At 38.2% G+C, this 21,731-nt stretch overlaps 1 protein-coding gene across 15 annotated transcripts in view; it reads left to right on the top strand.

Annotated features, from left to right (window-relative positions):
- The first annotated feature begins 432 nt into the window (after positions 1-432).
- Positions 433-21,731, top strand: part of FMR1 (fragile X messenger ribonucleoprotein 1) — a 37,489-nt gene continuing 16,190 nt past the window's right edge. For 12 of the 15 annotated variants that reach the window (XM_072817209.1, XM_072817200.1, XM_072817199.1 and 9 more), the window contains exons 1-9: positions 434-588; positions 9,830-9,882; positions 13,128-13,221; positions 15,816-15,887; positions 16,198-16,346; positions 17,883-17,976; positions 18,060-18,176; positions 20,419-20,589; positions 20,679-20,757. In XM_072817209.1, coding sequence (XP_072673310.1) covers positions 538-588; positions 9,830-9,882; positions 13,128-13,221; positions 15,816-15,887; positions 16,198-16,346; positions 17,883-17,976; positions 18,060-18,176; positions 20,419-20,589; positions 20,679-20,757 — 880 coding nt within the window. In that variant the 5' untranslated portion in view covers positions 434-537. Of the gene's footprint in view, positions 589-9,829; positions 9,883-12,530; positions 12,631-13,127; positions 13,222-15,815; positions 15,888-16,197; positions 16,347-17,882; positions 17,977-18,059; positions 18,177-20,418; positions 20,590-20,678; positions 20,758-21,731 lie in introns of those variants that run through there. The other 3 variants (XM_072817203.1, XM_072817204.1, XM_072817205.1) reach the window with 2 other exon arrangements.

Genomic DNA, 21,731 nt, shown 5'->3' with positions numbered 1-21,731 from the left:
GCTCTGGCCCTCGCCGGGCGACGCCAAGCGACGCCAAGCGCCGCCGCCTCGGCCAGCGGCGCAACCTGTCACCGCCCTTCCCGCCTTCCCGCCCTCCACCGAGCCCGCGCACGCCGAGCCCGCGCGCCTTACGTTGGGCCCGGCCCCCAGCCGGTGCCTCAGCTGCACGCATGCGCGCGCTCCTGGGCCCGCGGGGAGAAAGAGGGCGGGACCGTGGGGCCAAGCCCGCGGGGGGAGGGGCGGTGTCGGTCACGTGACGCGGTTTCACTGTTTACACGCGGAGCGGTCGGAGCTTTCGGCCTCAGTCAGGCGCTCGGCACCGTTTCGGTTTCACTTCCGGTGAGGGGCCGCCTCGGAGCGGGCGGTGAGCCGACGGCGAGCGCGGGTGGCGGCGGTGACGGCGGCGCCGCTGCCGGGGGGCGTGCGAGAGCGCGGCGGCGGCGGCGGCGGCGGCGGCGGCGGCGGCGGCTGGGCCTCCTGCGCCCGCAGCCCACCTCTCGGGGGCGGGCTCCCGGCGCGAGCAGGGCTTTCGAGAAGATGGAGGAGCTGGTGGTGGAAGTGCGGGGCTCCAATGGCGCTTTCTACAAGGTACTTGGCTCCAGGGCAGGCCCCATCTTCGCCCTCCTTTCCCTCCCTTTTCTTCTCGGCCTCGGCGGGAGGCAGGCCTGGGGCCCTCTTCCCGAGCGCCGCTCCCGGGGGCCAGGGAGCACTCGTTGGGATGTTGTTTGGGAGAGAAGGACTGGACTTCGGGCCTGTAGGAAGCCCCTCGAGCCCCGCTGCCTCTCCTGCGAGAGGCCCCGGTGCCTGTGGGAATGAGAGCGGGCAAGGAGAGGAAGGTGTCCTCTCGGGAGCCGACGGAGAGCCGGGGATGGCCAAGGGCCGGCAGCAGGTACAGGATCCTGGCGGGAAGGGCCGGTATCCGCGCGAACTGCCGGCGACGGCTGATTTCCCTTTCCTAAATATCCTCTCCCAGTGGGATCCGGGCCTGACGTGTGGGTAGTTGCTGAGTAGCGGGGGGCGCTTCCGTCGAGCCGCCTCCTGCCTTGCAAAGAGGTTTTGAGATCTCCTTTGGCTTCTCTTTTCCGGTCCAGCATTGGGACTTCGGAGAGCTCCACTGTTCAGGGCAAGGGGTGTGGAGAAAGAGTAGTAAGAAGCTGTAGTCCGTACCGACTCACAATGGCAACTGATTTTTGGTGGCCTCTCTTTGTGGATTTCAGAAGAGATTGTAGATCCAAAAGTTTCAGGAAGACCCTGACATAACCGAGTAATGCATTAGAGAAGCTCGTAATCTTAAATATTCGCGTTCCCTCTCCCTTGTTATAAATGCGGCCAAATCCAGGAATTCAGATGCTTCAGCATCTAAAAGCATTATAGCAACTCTGCTGCTTAAGGAAAAAAATTTTTAACCCTCCAAAGGCCTTGAATGTATGCCACGAAACTTCAGGCAATTAACTGAGAGTGCATTATTACTAGAGAATTTTAAATCGTGAGTAGAGATAATTGTGTTGTGCTCCAAGTACTTGACTGTCTTCTCTGAATGTGTAATGTTGCAGTCGACGGTATTCAGGTTTTAAATAGACATGCATAGTATTACTGTGGATTTTTCTTTTTTTACGTTACACCACTGCAGATCAACTAATAGCTTAGATTTTCAAAAGGAGGTTTAGAAATATGTTGATGTATCGGTTGTGCATCTGTTGATACATACTTAGTCTAGATCTCATAATTTATAGACTCTTGTTTTCTCTTGAATGTTTCTCTGTAACTTCTGTAGGTAATATCCCACCTTAGTACAGTATTTTGGCAGTAAAAGGTACATATGGGAAGAAGCATGGAAATTAGCTATTGTTGTCCAACACAATTCTTAAATTTATTATGGCATGACTTACACGTTTCAAACCAGACCTGTTTGCAATGGGAAAATTAACAATTGACTTCATGTTTACCAGTTCTGTGGAGATATTTGGAGATCAGCATATTTCATAAGTGGGTAAACTATGTAAACTGTTCATACTTTGAGCCAAAAGATAAAACCTGTAGCTGTAAAAGGAAGAAACCCAGCGTTTATGTTAACATTCTCACCAATATAAAATTGTCTCAGTTGACTCCACAGTCAAAATTTTGGTTGTATTTATTTCAGTGGTCCATAGTGATTCCTGCTAGTTAGTGTGGAATCATCTGGTTCCTAGATTGGTAGTTTTGCTCACTAGATTTGTGGTACTAGCTATAATAAATATAAGTAGGGGTTAATGATTGAGCAGTATTCTAATAGGCCTGTACTATTTGGTAAGATTGGACACCACTGTTAACGTCTTCCAGTGAAGTTTGCCTGCTACAGGAGGGGCTACTAAGTAGCACATCGTGGTGTTGAAGGACATATTGTTCTCTTCCAGCAGCAACGAATGATTTGCTCTGGTGATTTTTCTTGCAAAGTGATTGGAATATAATAAGAATCCTATATCTTTCCTATTAATCCCCCATTTTAATTGTCTTTAACAAATTTGCTTAATTTGAAGATGAATAACAAAAATGGATAGTCCCTTAGTTCCTTGAGGAGAAATGTGAAACTTGGTCAAATATGTGTAGAGAAATTGCTATTACATTTACTTAAAGTTTATTTTTCAGAAAACTTCGAATGGTCTGTATTGGTAGAAAAAGGTTCAAGTTTTTATAGGACTCATTGTTCTGAGTTACAAAAGTAAAGCAAAAAGTTAACCGAGTTGCTTATCCAGTGGGATGGGCAAAAAATATGGGAAATGAAGACCAATAAAAAATGAACTACTGTGGAGAAATGTTAGATTCATGAAAAAATAGGGACCTGTTCATCAAATTGATAGAAAAGCCTTTAAAAAACTGAACAACTCAGATGACTTCAGTATTAGTGAATTCGACTTTGATTTGCCTAACAGAACCACCATATTGCAAGGAATGATTCCCCATCTTCTGAGCACATGGTCCAAGTTTACAGTATAAACTGGATAAAGTATACTTGGGCATATGTGGATTCTTTCTTTGCAAAATAACTAAAGCTCAGGATTCAGAATTAACAGAACCATAAAACCTAAACCCTAAGATTGGACAGCTCATTTTTATTTTTCCTTCTGTTTATTCTTAAACACTTGAAAGTTAGATTTAGTAGTTGTCAGAGCCACTACTTTTGTGCTTAGGTATTACTTTGACTTAGAAAGTTAGTCTGTACACCTTAACCTCTTCTGTTACTTAAGACATGAAGTCCCTTGGATAAACCTCACAAAATCTTTACGAAGTGTTTCCTAAATGCATAATGTTGAAATAAGGTCTTTATTCTAGGGACATCTACCTAAAATAGTATAGTGTTTTGCCTTTTTTTTTATGTTGGGGGTTTCTTTGGAGGGGGGACTTGACTTTTGGTGTACTGAGAATGAAAATGAATTTAACTCCATTTTATGTATAGAATGTATGTCATTCTGGTATGAATATACTAGTATATCCTGATTCTTAGGTTTTGGGTACCAGTATGAAAATTGCTGAAGATGCATAAATCATGTGTTGGAAACATAAGGTTTAACACCTTTTTGTTTTCTGAAAATATAGTGACTGGTATCTGATTTGTTATTGTAATATGGTGTGAGAAAGCTAAATTGTATTATTTTTAGATTTTCATCTAATATATCTTATGTTTTTAAGTTTGATACCAGGATAGCTTTAACATGGTGAGTAATATTATGGAACTAGCAGCTACCTATGACAAAATGTACAATCAGGAGGAAATATTTTTAAGACATTAGTGGCCTAGCATGTCACGTTAGTTACCTAGCCTGCTAGAAATCAGTGTTTTACCACAAATAAACTTGCGTAAGGCATTATTCGTGTTTTCTCTGAAGTCTCTAGATCTAACTTTGCATACAGATGTTATTATGTACTTCAAGGAAGTGAATTATTCAGGTCAACCACATTTTTTTTTCTTCCCCAAGTCTAACTTTTTAATGTTCCGTGTCTTTGTGGAAGCATTGTTTTTCCCCCATTGAACTGTGCATTTTCCAACTTCATGGTCACACATTCTGAAAAACCTCCAAATTATTAATTAAATGCAAAATTTAGTGATACAATAATTGAGTTTCTGATTCCTGTCCACTGTGGGAAGGTGCACCTGAGATGACTGCAGTCATGATCACAATAACTGAGAGCTTTCTAGGTGCCAGGCACTGTTCTAGACATCTCTAAATAATTTACTTAATCCTCTACCACAATCCCGAGGTCCTGTTGTTATTTCCACTTCATAGATGAAGATGGAAATGTACAGAGAGATTAGGTAAGTGGCTTACTACTAAGCAGCAGAGCTAGTAAGGGTCCTCTGATCTGGAATTTGAGATCAGATAGATTGACTTCCTGAAATGATGAAATTTAGCTTGAGAAAATGAACTGCATTTGATTTCCTGCCTATTTTCTTTTTTTTTCCTGCCTATTTTCTTATTTCATTATAATCCTTGATTATATTTTGTTGCTGTAACACCTCCTTAGCATTCTTTACAGTTGGAAGGTGATGCTGCCACTTTTTAGTATTGATGCAAAGATGTCATGACCTACTCAGCTTACCTATCTGCTTCCTCTTTTATTAACTCTCACAACTTGATGTATTATACTGTATTTCATCATATGAATGCCTACTAAGGAAAGAGAAAGTTGACAATCTCTGACCTTGCTATAAAATCTGCTTTTGTTATGTTGGAAGCACATGAGAACTGAAGTATTGAAAAGTTAGAATACACACACACAGGAAAGTTCATACTATTCTCTCTCTCTCTCCCTCCCTGTGTGTTGTCTTGGGGTCAGGATGAATCAGAAAGAATGCATTTTTCTCAGAATTTGTGTTAAGTGTCCAAGCAAAGTCAAGTATTCCTGGACCTGTGCTGTGTGGTTTGAAAGGTTGTTGATGCTGTTAATTGTGCTTTTCCCTCTCCATTGTTCATTCCTTTATGTTGTTAGTGCCTACAAACAAAGGTGACAAAGTGGTAACTAATTTTATATGTGAAGCCTTGGGTTTGAATTATATATCCCTATCCTCTGGTCCTATGCGTTTTCTTTAAGAGGGACATTTTGCATTGCTCTGCATTTTTTTCTAATGAGAGTTGTCATTACACTATAGGTGTTGTCTTTGGTGATAATGTAGTAGTTGTAGTCAGTGGTGGTCAGGGGCTTATATTGAAATTTTGTCTGTACAAGTGCTCTTGTGACCAGTGACTCATTCATGAGTTTACTAAGCTAAGGGGTATGAGATTGACCGTGAGGGTTAAGAGTTCACCCAAATAAGGATGGACTTTTTAGTTTCATCAATCCTCATAATGTAATGTTTGAATTGGATAACTCTAGTCATTGCACACTTTGGTAAGTATGATTTTGTGATTGCTTCTTTGATCTATTTGCCAATAAGTTGGGGATCACATAATGACTTTTTGATTTCTTTGTTTATTCTCCTCATGAGGAGCCTATATCTTTTTTTTTTTTTTTTTGAGGAGCCTATATCTTTCTGCACTTTAGCACCTTTCTCAAACCCCAAAGATTTTTGTTACGTTTTTGTCTTCTCTGAGTCTGTAAACAACCTTCTAGTATTTCTTTGAGGAAATAGCCTTTTCTTTTTGTATCCCAATTTTTAAGTCTTTTTTTGTGTGTGTGCTTTAAGATGTAGCTTTCTCAACTGCAATAGTATTTATGGTTCTGCATCTTTTATAAAATACGCCCCTCTCTGCTTTACCTCCCATTTATTTAGTGCCAACTATGTGATATGCGGGCATTGTAGTAGACAATAGACATGTTTGATTTCATTACAGCACCCTTAGAAAGCAAGTCCAGTTCCCCTGTATCCTTTTGTACTTGCATTTGAGGAATCTGAGGCAGGGAGACCACTTGGAGAGTCGAGTCTCACAGCTTATCTTGTAGAACCAAAATCTTGAACCCAGGTCTCATTACCAACTCCTATAAGATCCCTAGCTCTCATTCAGAAGGGTGCAGCTCCTTTTGTGCATTCTATTCAAACTCCTTCTGTTTGCCTTCTTTGGTAACCTCTCAGGAATCCCCTGAACCTGTCTTCTCCCCAAATGCCAACTTTGCTTGGGATCAGAACAAAATGTAGTTTTCCTGATGGTGGCAGGTGGGGTGATAGTGCTCTGGCGATACCCAGGGAACAAGGGGAAGAGTATTGGAGTAAGGGAGGGGTGGCTAAAAGAACAGCTGTTGGAGAAAGTGTGATGAGCAGCAGGAGGATGGGACCTTTGTTGGAAGTGGATGACAGTTTAGTAAAAAGGCGTTAGAAGTCTAAAGAGGTGTTTGTCCTTGGTGTGAGTGCAGGAGAGATGTGACCAATAGTTTGTTTTAGTCAGTGTATTACAGTAGCAAGGAGAAGGTATTACTTACCTTCTGTATTTACTTAATATGCAAAGTGACTAAAAATGACTGATTTTGGAACAATTGTGCAAACATCCACATATAGATAAGCCTCATTAACTTGAAGGCCATGGGCTGGTAGGCCGTATGATTATTCAAACTGTTTCTGACACTCTACATCCGGAATTGCTTTCCGAAGCCTTTGGTTGTTAATAGTCACAACAGTTGCAGACTTTCCTCCTTTGAGGGAATGTTTGATATTAGGAACTAGGCAAATGTGATGAATGAGTATGATTAAACTATGCAATAACTTTGTGACAGAAAAATGCAGCTATAAAGTAATAAGACTTTTAGAATGCTTTTAAGGTGGGTTTGAAATCAGTCCCCCATGTTTGGAAATTATTTAATATTATTATTATTTTTTAGAGAGGGAAACAGGGGGGGAGGGAAGGAGAATCCTAAGGAGGCTCTATGCCCAGTGCAGAGCCTAAGGTGGGGCTCGATCCCACAACCTGAGATGAACCGAGCTGAAACCAAGAGTTGGACACTTAACCGACTTGAGCCACCCAGGCGCCCCTGTAAATGTTTTAGATCAGTGCCATACAATGGAATTTTCTGCAGTATTGGAAATGGTCTCTACCTATGCTATTCACTACAGTAGGCACTCTAAGCCCTGTGTGGCAATTGAGCACTTGAAATGTGGCAAGTATAATCGGGAGACTGCTTTTTCATTTTATTTAATTGTAATTAATTTAAATTAATCACATACGGCCAATGGCTGCTATAGTGGAATAGTTAGAATAGTTTTAGACAAGGGCAGTGGTATCGGAAAGATGCCTGATTAAGTGAGAACAGTTCCTCACTTAGCTGTAACAAGGTTCCCTTAACTGACTAAAGGACTTAACATTTTCAGCATAATATACAATAAGGAACTTACGTTAATTACTGCCAAGACATGCAAACATAAAACTTCAGACAAGAATGAAAACAGAAGCAATGGCCCTTCATGGTACAGAAAGGATCACTCCTAATAGGAGTCTTGATTTTAGCCCATGGTGGACTCCCTTCCCCCAAAAGCAGATTGTTAATTCGGTATTAGCTATCAGGTAAAGAGAAGGGAGAAATGGGGCTTGGGGGGGGGTCTGTTATTCCTATTCTTCATAATTTGCGGAGCTTACTTTTTAAAACTAAGAATAACCAAGAACTAACCAGAGCTAGAACTATAAACAAACAAGTGATCCAATGAAAATGTGTTGGTAAACATCTTCAAAGACTTGAAGTTTGAGCAGAGTCTGCTTCTCTTTCTCCCTCTGCAGCTCTCCCTCTGCATGCGCTCTCTCTCTCTCTCTCTCTCTCTCATGGTCCCTCAAATAAATAGATTTATTTGAAAATTCAAAAATTTATTTGAAAGTCCCATCTTTTTGGCATCTAAGAAAAACAAAAATGTAACAAAGTGCCCTGGTGGGGACATGCTGATGTCATCTCAAATAATGCCTGAAAAACATGTCTGAGAATGAATTAAGGAAGGGAAAAAATGCCTTCCAGATAATGGAAAACCAGCCTCCTCATAGAATCTAAACACTGATTTTTAAGTTGTCATTATTGTATGTGCCACTAAGAGAGAACATTAAACTATGACCTATAGTAACTATTAAAAAAAAAAAAAAGACTTGAAGTTGATTTTTGTATGTGGTCTGACGTAAGGGTCAAAAATTTATTCTTTTGCACGTGGATATGCAGTTGTCCAGGCACCATTTGTTAAAAACACTGTTCTTTTTCCCCATCGAATTGTGTGGGCTTCCTTGCCCACAAAGGATTTATTTCTACCATACCCTAAGCTGTGTGTCCAGGTCAGAGCTTTTGTTCCTACCCCTCCCCCTTAGGCCTGGCCGACTTCTATCCTCCACTCCCTTTTGTGTGGCTAATTCTTTCTCAGCCTTCAAAGTTTCATAAGGAAACTCACCTTCTTCAGTTTGTCTTCCCTGATGAACATAACACCACGCACAGTATGTGTGTACGGGCACGTCTTCCTCAAAGGGTAGGATAGGAACCCCTTAGGCACTGATCCATTTGATCACTCACGGAGTTCTTAGTAGGCGCTCTGAAGCCCAACTAAATATTAAGACCTTAGAAAACTTACTCTTAATGGGGAAATAATAATAATATGGTGGGGTAAGTTTATGGTAGGGATAAGCATGGGATATGCTACAAGAATGCAAACGACGGAATTTAATCTAATCTGGGTTTTCCCCTAGGTGGTGACATCTGAACTGAAACCTAAAAGACTAATAGGATGTAGCTAGATGAAAAGAGGGGAAGGACAATGAGAAAGAAGGAACAGCATTTAGGGAGAGAGGCCCAGTAGTTTAGCACTTTGCTGGATCATAGCCTCCAGGGATGTGAAAGATGAAGCTTGGAGAGGTGAGGGGTGGGGCCAGGTCTTGAAGGGCCTTTTACAGCCAGAAAAGGAGTTTGGCCATAATCCCACAGGCAGAGAGAAACCAAGGAAGGAGAGAAACGTGTACAGAACATTTTTGAGTAAGAAGCTTAAATCTCTCAAGCCATTTTAAAATGAATTAAGAGATAAAGCCCCTTGGGTTTCTTTATGCTTTACCCTACTCCTCTAATTGTCAAAACAAAAGCAAAACCTCCTTTCCTACACCTATTAAAAACTTAATTTTATAGAATTACAGACAGCATGCTGCTTAAAGAATTCTTGATAATTAGTTAGCTATTACTTTAGTTATGTCATTTTATAGAATTACGGACGGCATGCTGATTAAAGAATTCTTGATAATTAGTTAGCTATTACTTTTGTTATGTCTTTCTGCAGATTACTAGCAATTGCGTCATCAGATTTAAAAGATTTAAACCTCTACTTTGTATTACTGTTTTTTCCTTCAAGTGCCTCTGAGATTGAGAATTTAATTAAACTCTGGTAATTGGACATTTTAGTGGTATTAGCAGCATATTGTTGTTAAGGAAAATTTAGTGTGCTTGTATATACCTAGATTTGAGGTTGTATTTAGTCATTTACTGTGGTATTCTCCTAAAATTTATTAAGGAGAAAAAGATAAGTTACAACAGACCTATACAGGCTGGCATGTGGCTTGTGGAAAAAATTTTTGTTTTCAATAATTCTAGCCTAAAGTGCACCTCCAGGTTTGTACTCACCACCTGCATTGTAATTTTCAATTATTTTGCTCTCTCGCTCTCTCATTAGATGCTGAAATCTGGAGCAGTTTTTTTCATGTTTTGTTTTAATTAATCCGTATTCCTAGGGCCTCACACATAGTAGGTGGCTAAATAAAGATGTGATCCACGAATGGGTCATCCTCACAAACAGACAAACTTTCATTTGAAGCTCCATTTTTTTTTCTTAAACAGAAAATATTTGATATCTCTATAAAATTAAATAAAAACGTGGTCTTAAGCTTAGAAGTTAATTTACCTGGTGTTTTTCTTACAGGCATTTGTAAAGGATGTTCATGAAGATTCAATAACAGTTGCATTTGAAAACAAGTAAGTGTCTTGCTATAATGTTAATGTTCAGGTTCTTAAATATTTTTATAGTAATTATTCTTTTTATTCCTCATTTAAAATATTTCAGGTCTAGTTTGAGTGTTTTTCAGGAGTGGATCTTCATGTTACTGACCAGGAAGTTCCTGAACAACTCCATGTTAAAACCAATGGAATGACTGTTCCGCCTAATGACCTTAGAGATCCCTTTCGTTTAACCTTGATGCCTACATTTCCGTCCCCTTGAATGTGAAAAAGAAACCGATACTTCTGTATTAATAACTGAGAGTTTGGATAGAAATCTTTGTTAAAAGATGAAAATGAATGAATTCATGAGTATTGGTAAAATTAATGCGGGTTTTATAATGTTAAATCTAAAATCGATGGTTTTAGTTGTCTAGTATATTTTATCAGGAATAATCATATTATTTTACATCTGTTTTCATGTATTTATAATCAGTAACAGCGGTAACCAATCTTTTCTGCTACAAGAGTAAATAGAAATACTTATAGGCCTACGAATGTTAGCCATATGAAGACGTATAGATGTTAGCATTTTATCAAGAGAGACAAATTTCTTGACTTAAATTTTTTGAAAAGTAATAAGGGCTATTTTCAGAGTAGCAATTCAAGATTCTAAAGTACATATAAACAGCTTAGCCAGAGTGTTGATGTGATCATGATCTTAGGATCATATTGAACTCTGAATAATGGTCAACAACTACAACATTTTGGATTTTGTGTACTAAGAGAATTGATAGTATCCCAAAAGCAGGTTGCAAATCTATAGAGAAAAGAGATTAGTAGTTGCTTGGGGGTGGGGGTGGGGAGAATCATAACTAAAGGGCATAGGATTTCCTTTGGAGGTGATGAAAATGTTCTTAAATGCGGCTGGTGATGGTTGTACAAATATGTTAATATACTTAAAACCACTGAATTGTACATGCACAAGTGGATGGATTATATGGTATGTGAGTGACATCAGTAAATTTGTTAAAATATCATATCTGACCCAGACATACTATAATTTGACTGTTAGATTCTTTTAGCTACCGAGAGGACAAAGTAGTAGTATTCTTGGATGCCTGTAACACATTTAGGGGACAGAGATAAAAGGATTTAGAATATCCAACCCTATTCTCAGCTCTAGTCTAGTCTCAGTCCAGAATATAAGTATGAATAATCGAATAACTTTTTCTGAATGCATAGAGCCAAAAGTTCCAGAATTTGCCTCTGCTGTTTCTAGTATCCTTGGATTTGTGTGGTTATACACTAGACTGTAATATCACACTTTTAACAGGACAATCTTTGATAACTTGAGAGTAATTTTTTTTTGTAATTATACTTTTATCTGCTTGCTCCCATTATTAGATAAACACTTTCCCATAAAAGAAGAGTTCTCTTTATTTTCCACTTTTAATTTCTCCTATAGTGTTTAAAGTGTTAAGCAAACACTCATTTCCTCCATGCATTTAAGAATGTGTCTGGTTAATATACTAACTCATCAGATCAGTTTCTCTTTTGTTTTCAGATTTCTACTATAAACCTAGAATAATTCTACATTCGGACCTTCTAATTCTCTTCTGTATTATAGCTGCATAAAAGTTTCTCTTCAAGATGTCATCCTGAGAATTTGAAACAAATAAGCTGTTTTCCTTGTGTACATGAAGTATGTTTGAAATTCAACACTGGGTTTGAGCACATCACTAGGGTATGATAGGTCTCTACCAAAGTAGTTTCTGCCCTTTCTTGGGCATTTTCTTTTTGTTTTTCTGTTAAAAAAAACTAATGTTTTATAGAACTTTGGACTGTATTTACCCTTTCTTTCCTTTCAGTCATAAATTCCTATTACTATAGTACCACTTTATTTTAGATGCTGTTTTTACCTTCCATATTTCACATTTTTGAATGAAGAATTTGAATTTTTCTGTGTACATTAAGACTTAAAATAAATCATCCTTTAGAAAATTATGTATTTTTTTGAATCACGTTTAGCAATGAATTTGTAACATGTTAAAAGTCATTTTCGGTAAATATAAAAAGGCTTTTCTGAAGTAAAGACAATGTTTTCTAAAGCTTCATAGTTTTCACATGTGTATAATTCAGAGAAAGGGTTCCATATAATACAGGCCTAATTGGATTTCCACAAATTCTGACTTAATTACCTACCCTTCTTATATATGGCTCTTCTTTAAAAAAAAAATTAGGGATACCTGGATGGCTCAGTTGTGTAAGCATCTGACTCTTGGTTTTGGTTCAGGTCATGATCTCAAAGTCCTGAGAGTGAGCCCCAAGTCGAGCTCTGTGCTCAGCACAGAGTCTGCTTGAAATTCTCTCCCTCTCCTCCTCCATACTTCTCCCTCCTCCACCCCCTACCCCTGCACACTTTCTCTCAAATAAATAAATAAAATCTTTTAAAAAAATTAGCACTTTTTTCAGTCCGATTTTACTAAAGAAAGCTCTTCAGAAAACAAGAAATGACTGCTGCAGCAGTTGAATCCTCCAATGTTTTTGCAGTTGGTCTTTTAATATTTAATATCATTTTGGATATAAAAGAATAATTTGGTGTTTTTCAAAATTGTTCCATATCATTTTAAATTTAAAAACATAGGCAACTTACCAAACTCCTATAGGCTGTCTCCATCGGGTTTCTGTGGTTTAGCAGACCCCACGAGGCCATGCTGATCAGCAGCCAGCTATCCATGGCAAGAATTGACCACCTCGTGGGATCTAAAATTTAAAGGGGGAAAAGTGAGTTGTGAATTGCTGATGTGCTGACTGCCCCATTTTGCTTGGGAATTAGAGGGCATTTAGGACCAGTTTCTGTGGTCCTTAGAATGTGCTTAAAATTCTTTTGCAAGTGGAAGTATGGTGATGATGTTACTAACACTTACTAACATTTAATTTAAGCATCAGACGAAATTGCTGTTGTGGCCTTGCATTTAGCACTCTTAGAGGTTGATATTACTGAAAGAAAGACTTGTTTGGAAAATTGTAATGTTGATCTGTTGTGTTTAGAGGACTATTCCAAACAGAACTACAAGGCTGCTATGCTGCATGCATACTTTGTTGAAATGTCTCTACATTGCCATTATGCCCGACTCAGCAGAACACTGACTGTTTTCAAAGCATTTGCCTCTTTAAACTAGAAAAACAGAGGGTCACACTTAACCAAGAGTTGATGGCAGTGTGGTCATTATTTCCATCAAACCAGAAAGAATGTTAATTATGTATTTGCTTATTTGCAGCTGGCAGCCAGAGAGGCAGATTCCATTCCATGATGTGAGATTCCCACCACCTGTAGGTTATAATAAAGATATAAACGAAAGTGATGAAGTTGAGGTAAGTTTCCCCTGCCCTCACGTTACTAAGCACTGGAGTGGGAGCATTGAATTTGCCTGTGTGTTTTACACCCCTCCTATTTAACACTGCTTAGACTACCTTGAAAATTATAGCTGTGATGGACATGTGCTTTTGACTGAGCCACCTTAATAATGATCTGAAAATACCCCGTGATGTTTATATGTGGCTTCTTAAGCAGCACTGAGGGCACATCATTGAAAGTCAGTACTGATTTCCTTTGCCTGCTAGGAAATTCCTTTTGCCTTTTCCTTGAATCTCTGAATCTTTATTTGAATAATGTATTGTTGGCTTACAACTTTGTCTCCATTTTAAGCAAAATGGATTAGGAAAATTAGTTTCATAAAGGAGAAGAAGTCATGCCTTATAATAGAGCAGCATTCTAGAATTTCTTTAAGTAGCAGTAAATCCTCCTGGTGTATTATGAAAAATTCATCTATGAGTTTTAGTATAAACACATATAGGGAAAACATCTTTTCACTGGACATGCTGTGAACCACCTGCGCATGTGCCATTGATGTCTTTGATCAAAATGTGCTATAGAGATATAACACATTAACAGAAACATTGTGTTTATAATTTCTCTAGCCACTGAAAATTGTTTGAGGACTTAAAGCACTCGGAGTCTGTTTTATATTGTAGTTGATCTGTGTAGTGTCCTCTCCTTCCTCCCTTTTCACACCATTTTAAGCTGCTTCTCTTCTTTTTTCCACAAGGCCTATTAATAGTTGCAAATTCATGAATATTTGTGGTATGAAGGAGGCAGCTAAGTAGACATTTATATACAGGTAAGGTAAAGTGTACTAGGTCCTTGAATTCTTATTTCCTGTGCAAGGGTACAGATGGTATAGTGAAACAGAAGAGTCCCCTGCCTTTGATGAGGTCACATTCTAGTCAGAGTAGCTAATATCATGGCAGATGGAAGGAAAAAAGTAAGAGGATGCAAGGTGATAATAGGGGCAGGAGTAGTATTCTAGGCAATACTCAGGGAAGGCCTCTTGATGTCCAGGCCTGTGTTCTTTTCTCTTTCTAAAGTAGAATAGAATAAAGTACTATTTAGTTACCAAAAATGTACTCAGTATCTATTAGATATAAGCGAGTGGGCTTGGTGTTGTGAGGGATCCTAGTAGGAAACACATTGTCTGTACTTGAGGACCTTCAGTTGTCTGCTTCCCTAGGAGACTACAGGCTTCCTGAAGGCAAGGACATTTGATCTATGTCAGAAATGCTCTGATAATGTTGGGATGGACAGCAGAGACTTTTTCCCAACTGAGTCACATGACAGGTGGAGACCAATGAAATACTTTGCTAGAGTGGCCTTACAGTATTACTTGACAATGATACATAACAGATTGTTGCTCTAGCTAGAAAAGAGATGAAAGGGATTGATGGTGGCAAGAGGGAAAGGTAGGTTAAATTGTGTTAGTCACTGTATTTTATAACCATTAACTTAGACTATAAAAGGGACACAAGACACCGGGTCTTTTGGTCTGTCTGTATCAGGAATGCTCATGGTAGCGACTGATTGAGAGAACCCCCCCCCCCAATTTTGTCACATAAAGATGGGGGACCAGTGAGTTGCTGTTGCCAAGATGACCTCCCTGTATTACTTAACAATTAACTGGGTTATTTCTTTGGCTAGAGCAGAACTGAGACGAAGTGATGGGGGCAAGAGAGAAAGGGCAGGTTAAGCTGTATTTAGTCACTGTGTTGTGTGACTGTTAACTTCAATTGTAAAAGGAGTTTTACTCAAGAACTGCCTCATCACCTGTAGGCTCTGACCTCTCTCTCCTTTCCTCTCTTATCCTCCTTGTCTCCCTGCTTCTTTCTGCTTCTGAGTATTTGTTTCTATCTCCATGTATACTGTCCCATTAATTTTGATTTGCTAGTGTCTTTACAAAAGGTTCCATGCTGCACATCGTAAGTGAACTTTGACGTGATCACCAGAGAGATTGGTTAGAAGAACTGATCCAGTATGTGAGAGCAGGAAGGTGGTATCCACAGGATTGCCAGGATGGAGTTGTCCATTTTAGTGGAGAGAGGAAGCGGACAGGAGACCAGAGAGTGACCAGGGATCTGTTCATTTAGGCACCAGGAGACATGAATGCCAGGGTGGTATCCTTAGTGGACTGAGTAGTCAGAGGTCTCACCTATTTAGTGACCAGGCAGTAGGCCAGGGTCAATAACTTCCAATTAGTTATTTGCTTATTAGAGAAAAAGAAAAACAATTATATACATTTTTAGATATGTTTTCAAAGCTCACAAAGTATCCAAGCAAAGTATGCCCAGGTTTATGAACAATCTGCTTTTCTTGAGCATGCATATACAGAGGACTGATTATTACAGACCTGAAACAAAGAAATAGGAAAGTGCTTTGTACAGGGCTCTCCCAGGTAATCAAGCAGTTTCTGATTATGTTTCTCTGCCTAGCTATAGGGTTGCAGTCTACTTTAAGGTATATAACAAATGACTTTAAGAGATACCTGGCTCATTTTAAGAATTTTCTTCAATGTCTGATAATCTATAGATTTCTGAATGTTAATTATGAAATAATCTATGTTGTAATTTTTGTGTAGGTTTATTCCAGAGCAAATGAAAAAGAACCTTGCTGTTGGTGGTTAGCTAAAGTGAGGATGATAAAGGGTGAGGTAGGAAACTGCATATTTAAAATTTTTTATACTATTTGCGTTTTCTAAACCCAGGTATTAAAAAAAAAAAAAAAAAAAAAAAAACCCAGGTATTACATTTCAGTGTGGATGTCTGTTTTAAAGGAATATCTAACTTGTCATTTTATTAAAATGTTTTCTCTACATGTTCAGTATGTTTCATGTGTTTTACTTAATTGAGCAAATAGTGTTTTTTCTTCCCTTTGGAGAACTTAAAAATAACTGTATAGGTATAGCTTATTGTTCTTACTTTAAAAACTGACCAGGAATGACTTTCATCTATTTCTCTCAGTTTTATGTGATAGAATATGCAGCATGTGATGCTACATACAATGAAATTGTCACAATTGAACGTCTACGATCAGTTAATCCCAACAAACCTGCCACAAAAGATACTTTCCATAAAATCAAACTGGACGTGCCAGAAGACTTACGACAAATGTAAGTTGGTATGCAAGAAGTGCTGAGAACTTACAGGTGATATGCAATTAATTTAAAAGAATACGAATTTTATTTTATTTTATTTTATTTATTTATTTAATTTTTTTTAATAAATTTTTATTTATTTATGATAGTCACACAGAGAGAGAGAGAGAGGCAGAGACACAGGCAGAGGGAGAAGCAGGCTCCATGCACTGGGAGCCCGACGTGGGATTCGATCCCGGGTCTCCAGGATCGCGCCCTGGGCCAAAGGCAGGCGCCAAACCGCTGCGCCACCCAGGGATCCCAAAGAATACGAATTTTAAAATAATAGAAAACACTTTTTAAATTCGATGACCTTTGGCAAAAATGATTTGCAAAAGTAGTGAAAAAAATGCCTTTAGCTTTTCAGCTGTATAATCAAGCCAGTACTGCACTTGTCTAAACTTAGTTGGCTAGATACATAGCTAATATACATTTGTTTCCTAAAATTAACTTTATACATAGAATTTTGAAATTTTAAAACTGAGTAGCACAGATCTGTCATAAGTTACAAATCAAAATCTAGACAATGAAGACTTCCCCAGGTCTTTTTCCTTTAAGTTAGTATTTTCAGGTAAATATGTAACAGGAGTTAACGAAGCTTCCAGAGGTCATCTCCATCTTTTAATTCTTGGTCTGGAGTAATGGTTAAGACTTTTTAGATAAGAGATTCCTTTTTAAAGGTTTCATCAAGGGGGTATACTAGGGACACCTGGGTGGCTCAGCGGTTGAGCGTCTGCCTTTGGCTTAGGGCGTGATCCCAGAGTCCCGGGATTGAGTCCCACATCAGGCCCTCTGCATGGAGCCTGCTTCTCCCTCTGCCTGTGTCTCTGTCTCTCTCTCTCTGTGTCTCTCATGAATAAATAAAATCTTTTTAAAAAGGGGGGGTATACTGAGTTTGATTTGGATGTGTCATACTTCAGATAAAAATTAACCTGCAGTTCACAGTACATAGGAATCCTTTTTTGATTGGAGAGATTGCATATATGTATAAATTTTTGTGCTTTCTGACTCCTATACATTTCCTTCTCCCCCCTAAATTGGTCAGAAGTTTTTCTATAGAAAAGAAGCAGCAAAACAAAATTGAGTACCCTGTAGTTATCCCCAAAGGTTAAGAAAATTGCTAATCATATGTAACTGAAATAAGGAAACTTGCAGAGGAGAGTGACTCTCCTAAATAATGTCACCTTTGGTAATCTAGAACCACAAGCAATCCCTTAAGAGCATAACTGTTTTTTTCCTCTCTGTAATCTCAGATCCTTGAAAGGGCTGAGTATTACAGAGATGAATAGCAAAGGAACCTTTTTTGTAATCTCAAATACTTGAGTAGGCTAAAAGTATTTCAGAGATGCACAGCAAAGGAACTAAACTTTTTAATGGATATAACATTTTGCATGCATCATGTTTAGTATGAATTCACAGTTCTTTACTAAGTACAAATCTCTGCATATACTTAGGCCTGTAGTTGGTAATTATTCATCTTAACTTCACAGTGGATATTATTTTTATTTCTAGGTGTGCCAAAGAATCGGCACATAAGGACTTTAAAAAGGCAGTTGGTGCCTTTTCTGTAACTTATGATCCAGAGAATTATCAGCTTGTCATTTTGGTGAGTGTTTTTGACTTCTCTATTTTGAATACTCATTTGGAGTATTTGCTTTGATAATAATTGTGTTAAATTATGTCCTTTAGTCCATTAATGAAGTCACCTCGAAACGAGCACACATGCTAATTGACATGCACTTTCGGAGTCTGCGCACTAAGCTGTCTCTGATACTGAGAAACGAAGAAGCCAGTAAGCAGCTAGAGGTATGTGGCTTTCCCTAGTGCTGCTTGTGTAAGGCTATCTAGAAATGATAACTGTGGAGTTAAAAACTTGAATATGGGCAGGTTGTCCTTTATTTACTGTTTTTTTTTTAGCAATTCCCTATATTTTATATTTTGAAAAATTAAATTATACAAAGCCTAATCATACTAAACTTTTTTATGCCTAAGGTTTCAGAATTAAGCAGCAGTTGATGTATATTAAGGAACTTCTTGGTCAACTCACTTTTTCTAGAAGTTCATCAAAGCTGCTAATAAAATGAGGCAATGCTTCTTCCATATAACATGTTATCATTTAAGTACTAGAGAGTATTTAAATATCTAATCATATTCCTTTCATTATGTATGTTTATCTCTGTTTAAAAGGGTATAGAACTTCTTCATTCTAATTGGTTGTCACTCTTTAAAACTCCTGTCTTCAGATTCCTGCCAGAGGCTATTTCCCTAACTTACTATTTCGTCTCTTAAGGTGCATTTTATCTACTTTTATTAATCTTCCAATAATTTCCATCACCATACATTTATTTTCATTGATAACTATCTAGTACTTCCATCCATTACCATAGAAACTAAATGGATTTTAATGTCCCAACTCAAGTATATTACTGTCAGGTTCCAGAGTTCCTTGTCATTAATCATTTCATTAGAGGGAAAAGACTTACGCAGTTGAAATAATAAAGAAAAAAAGTTGCAAATTGCATATTAAGAGAAGGTAGTCAAGGCTATATTCTTGTAAAACTTGCCACCTTCCCACTTGATGTCTGATTGCTGAACTCTTAGCAGGAGAGGAGACTCTCATACCTCCTTTTGCTACTTTGTTTTCCTTACGGCCATGGAGGTCTGTTTAATTGGTTTTTACTCTCATTCTTTCTTGATGTCCCTATGTTCACACATTTGTGGTTTCTTTAGTAATTCTCTCATAACTTTTAGGCCAGAAAGAGCGCCCGGATAGCTCAGTCGGTAGAGCATCAAACTTTTAGGCCAGAACAGCCTCCTTATTTTCATTGTATTATGGAAAATATACTCATGCCTCTTCTTAAACATCTAATTCTTCTTAAATGATCTGTTATGATACCTTTGACTTACCATTTATCAGTGAAAAGAATAAACCAGGTGAATGAACCAGGATTCAAAAAACAAGACTTCTTGAAAAGTCCTAGGAACATTTGATACATTTTGTTACTCTGATACACAAAATGGATGATTAGACTTTTAAGAATTGTTTAGTTACACTCATACATTCAAATTAGCAGGTATGTTGAATACTGAGAAACTAGTGTGCATGCCTATCTTTCCTCACTACTAATATTAAAGAGATCCACATATTCAGATAAGAAATTTCCATTTTTCAACATGAGCCACTAATATGTTTGGTTTTCATTAATGGCATGCTAGAACTAAACATTAAATTTTGATGATGCTGTTTAAAGAGCGAGCAATTATCCACAAGTTTGAGGTGTCAAGTATAACATAGTTCAGTCATTACTGAATATTTGAAAGAATTCATCATACTTGTGGATCCAGACCACAAGGTCTTACAGACTCCCATATTAGGTTGCAGGTGTGTATGCAAGATAAGTTGTAAATCTTTGGCATTCTGTAATCATTTGATTTAATGACTGCACCAACAATTTTTTTGATTCTGTTCCTCAGGTTGGGGAGGTAGGGGAAGGAGAGTATTGTTTTAATGTCACCATTTCATCAGAGGGATATCTAGATCACAATATCTAATGATAAGTTACGTAAATGGTGCAGTTTCCAGGAAAAAAACTGAGAAAAATATGTATGTATATGTATCCTTTAAATAAAAACGAATATGATTTTCTGTAAAGATGGTATTTAAATTTTTATTTTACTTAAATAACATTGAGTCTGTCAGATCTGGTGAGCTGGTTTTTATTTGGGAACATTTGATCTGCTTAAGTATTACATTATTGATATCATTGGTTAACTAAGGCAGCCTTGCAAATAGGTTTTCGAAAGTTACCTTGGAAACTTGACAATAAGCCCTTTCCTATTAACAAAAATATATCAAATGGTATAGACCTTCAGGAACCTAAAAAGTACTTATGCCATGGAAGGTATTTTCTAAAACCTGTTAGTTTACAATTGAAACTAATTTATAGGCCCCCAATATATAGGGTCAAGATAATTTATATGGCTGACCTAAATACAGTTGTCTTAATAGGTGATAAAGCATATTAATCAGATGTGCATTTCTCTTTAGAGTTCAAGGCAACTTGCCTCAAGGTTTCATGAACAATTTATCGTACGAGAAGATCTGATGGGTCTAGCTATTGGTACTCATGGTGCTAATATTCAGCAAGCTAGAAAAGTACCTGGGGTCACTGCCATTGATCTAGATGAAGATACCTGCACATTTCATATTTATGGAGAGGTAAATATTTTACAATACAGCTTTTTTTCTAAAATAACAATATTTCACATGGCTCATCTTTTGTCCTATTTTTTCCCCTTTTTTGTTAGGATCAGGATGCAGTGAAAAAGGCTAGAAGCTTTCTTGAATTTGCTGAAGATGTCATTCAAGTTCCAAGGAACTTAGTTGGTGAGTCAGAAATTACTGTTGACATACACTACAAAACACCATTTAGAAACAATTTAGTTAATACTGATAGCATTCCATGTTCATATACTTGGGGGAGTGTCATTTAATTGAAGCTTAAGCTTTGAAATATGGTCTGTTGTTACAGTGTACAGAAAATATATGATAAATACAATACTCAAAAATTAGAAAGTATATAAGATACTGCTGTGCTAGTTCAAACCTATTAGTGCCTGGAAGGATAGATTTTGTACAGCCTCTTGAGCGTGTATTTTCTATATCTTAAAATTAAACATTTTTTTCAAAGGGTGCGTGGGTGGCTCAGTCAGTTAAGCGTCCAACTCTTGATTTTGGGCTCAGGTCATGATCTCGGGGTCCTGAGATCGAGGCCCTGCGTTGGGCTCTGTGCTCAGCAGGGGGTCTGCTTCTCTCCTCTTTCTGCCCCTCCCCTAACTCGCATTCTTGTGCTCACTTTCTCTCTCTGAAATACATAAATCTTTAGGAGCCCTGTGGCGGGGGGGTAGTTGGTTAAGGATCCAACTCTTGGTTTCAGCTCAGGTGGTGATCTCAGGTTTGTGGGATTGAGCCCTGCATCGGACCCTGTGCTCTGTGTAGAGTGCTTGGGACTTTCTCCCTCTTTCAAATAAATACATCTTTTAAATAATCAATCTTAAACGTTTTTTTCAAAATGAATTGATATTTGAGGGCTTTATAATTTGGAGGATATTGGTATTTATTTGATCTAAGGGGTCTATAAAATCATAGCATTTTGAGTTAAAGGTCTGAATGTCAGTTACTTAAATTTAGTAAGTTACAAACCTAAAAGTAACTGTCTCTGGGGCTTTTTGCAACATCAGTAGTAATTCTTCATTTTGACTTTGAATATTGTTTTATTACTATCACCATCACAAGTACCAGCAAATACCAGAAACTCTCTACCAATACTTTCAGGTGCTGCAGACACCGTTAGCAGAACA

Source organism: Canis lupus, chromosome X (assembly GCF_048164855.1).
Source record: "Canis lupus baileyi chromosome X, mCanLup2.hap1, whole genome shotgun sequence".
In the NCBI taxonomy this organism is placed as follows: Eukaryota; Metazoa; Chordata; class Mammalia; order Carnivora; family Canidae; genus Canis; species Canis lupus.
The sequence above is the reverse complement of the archived record's forward strand: the minus strand, read 5'-3'. Positions and strand labels throughout refer to the sequence as shown.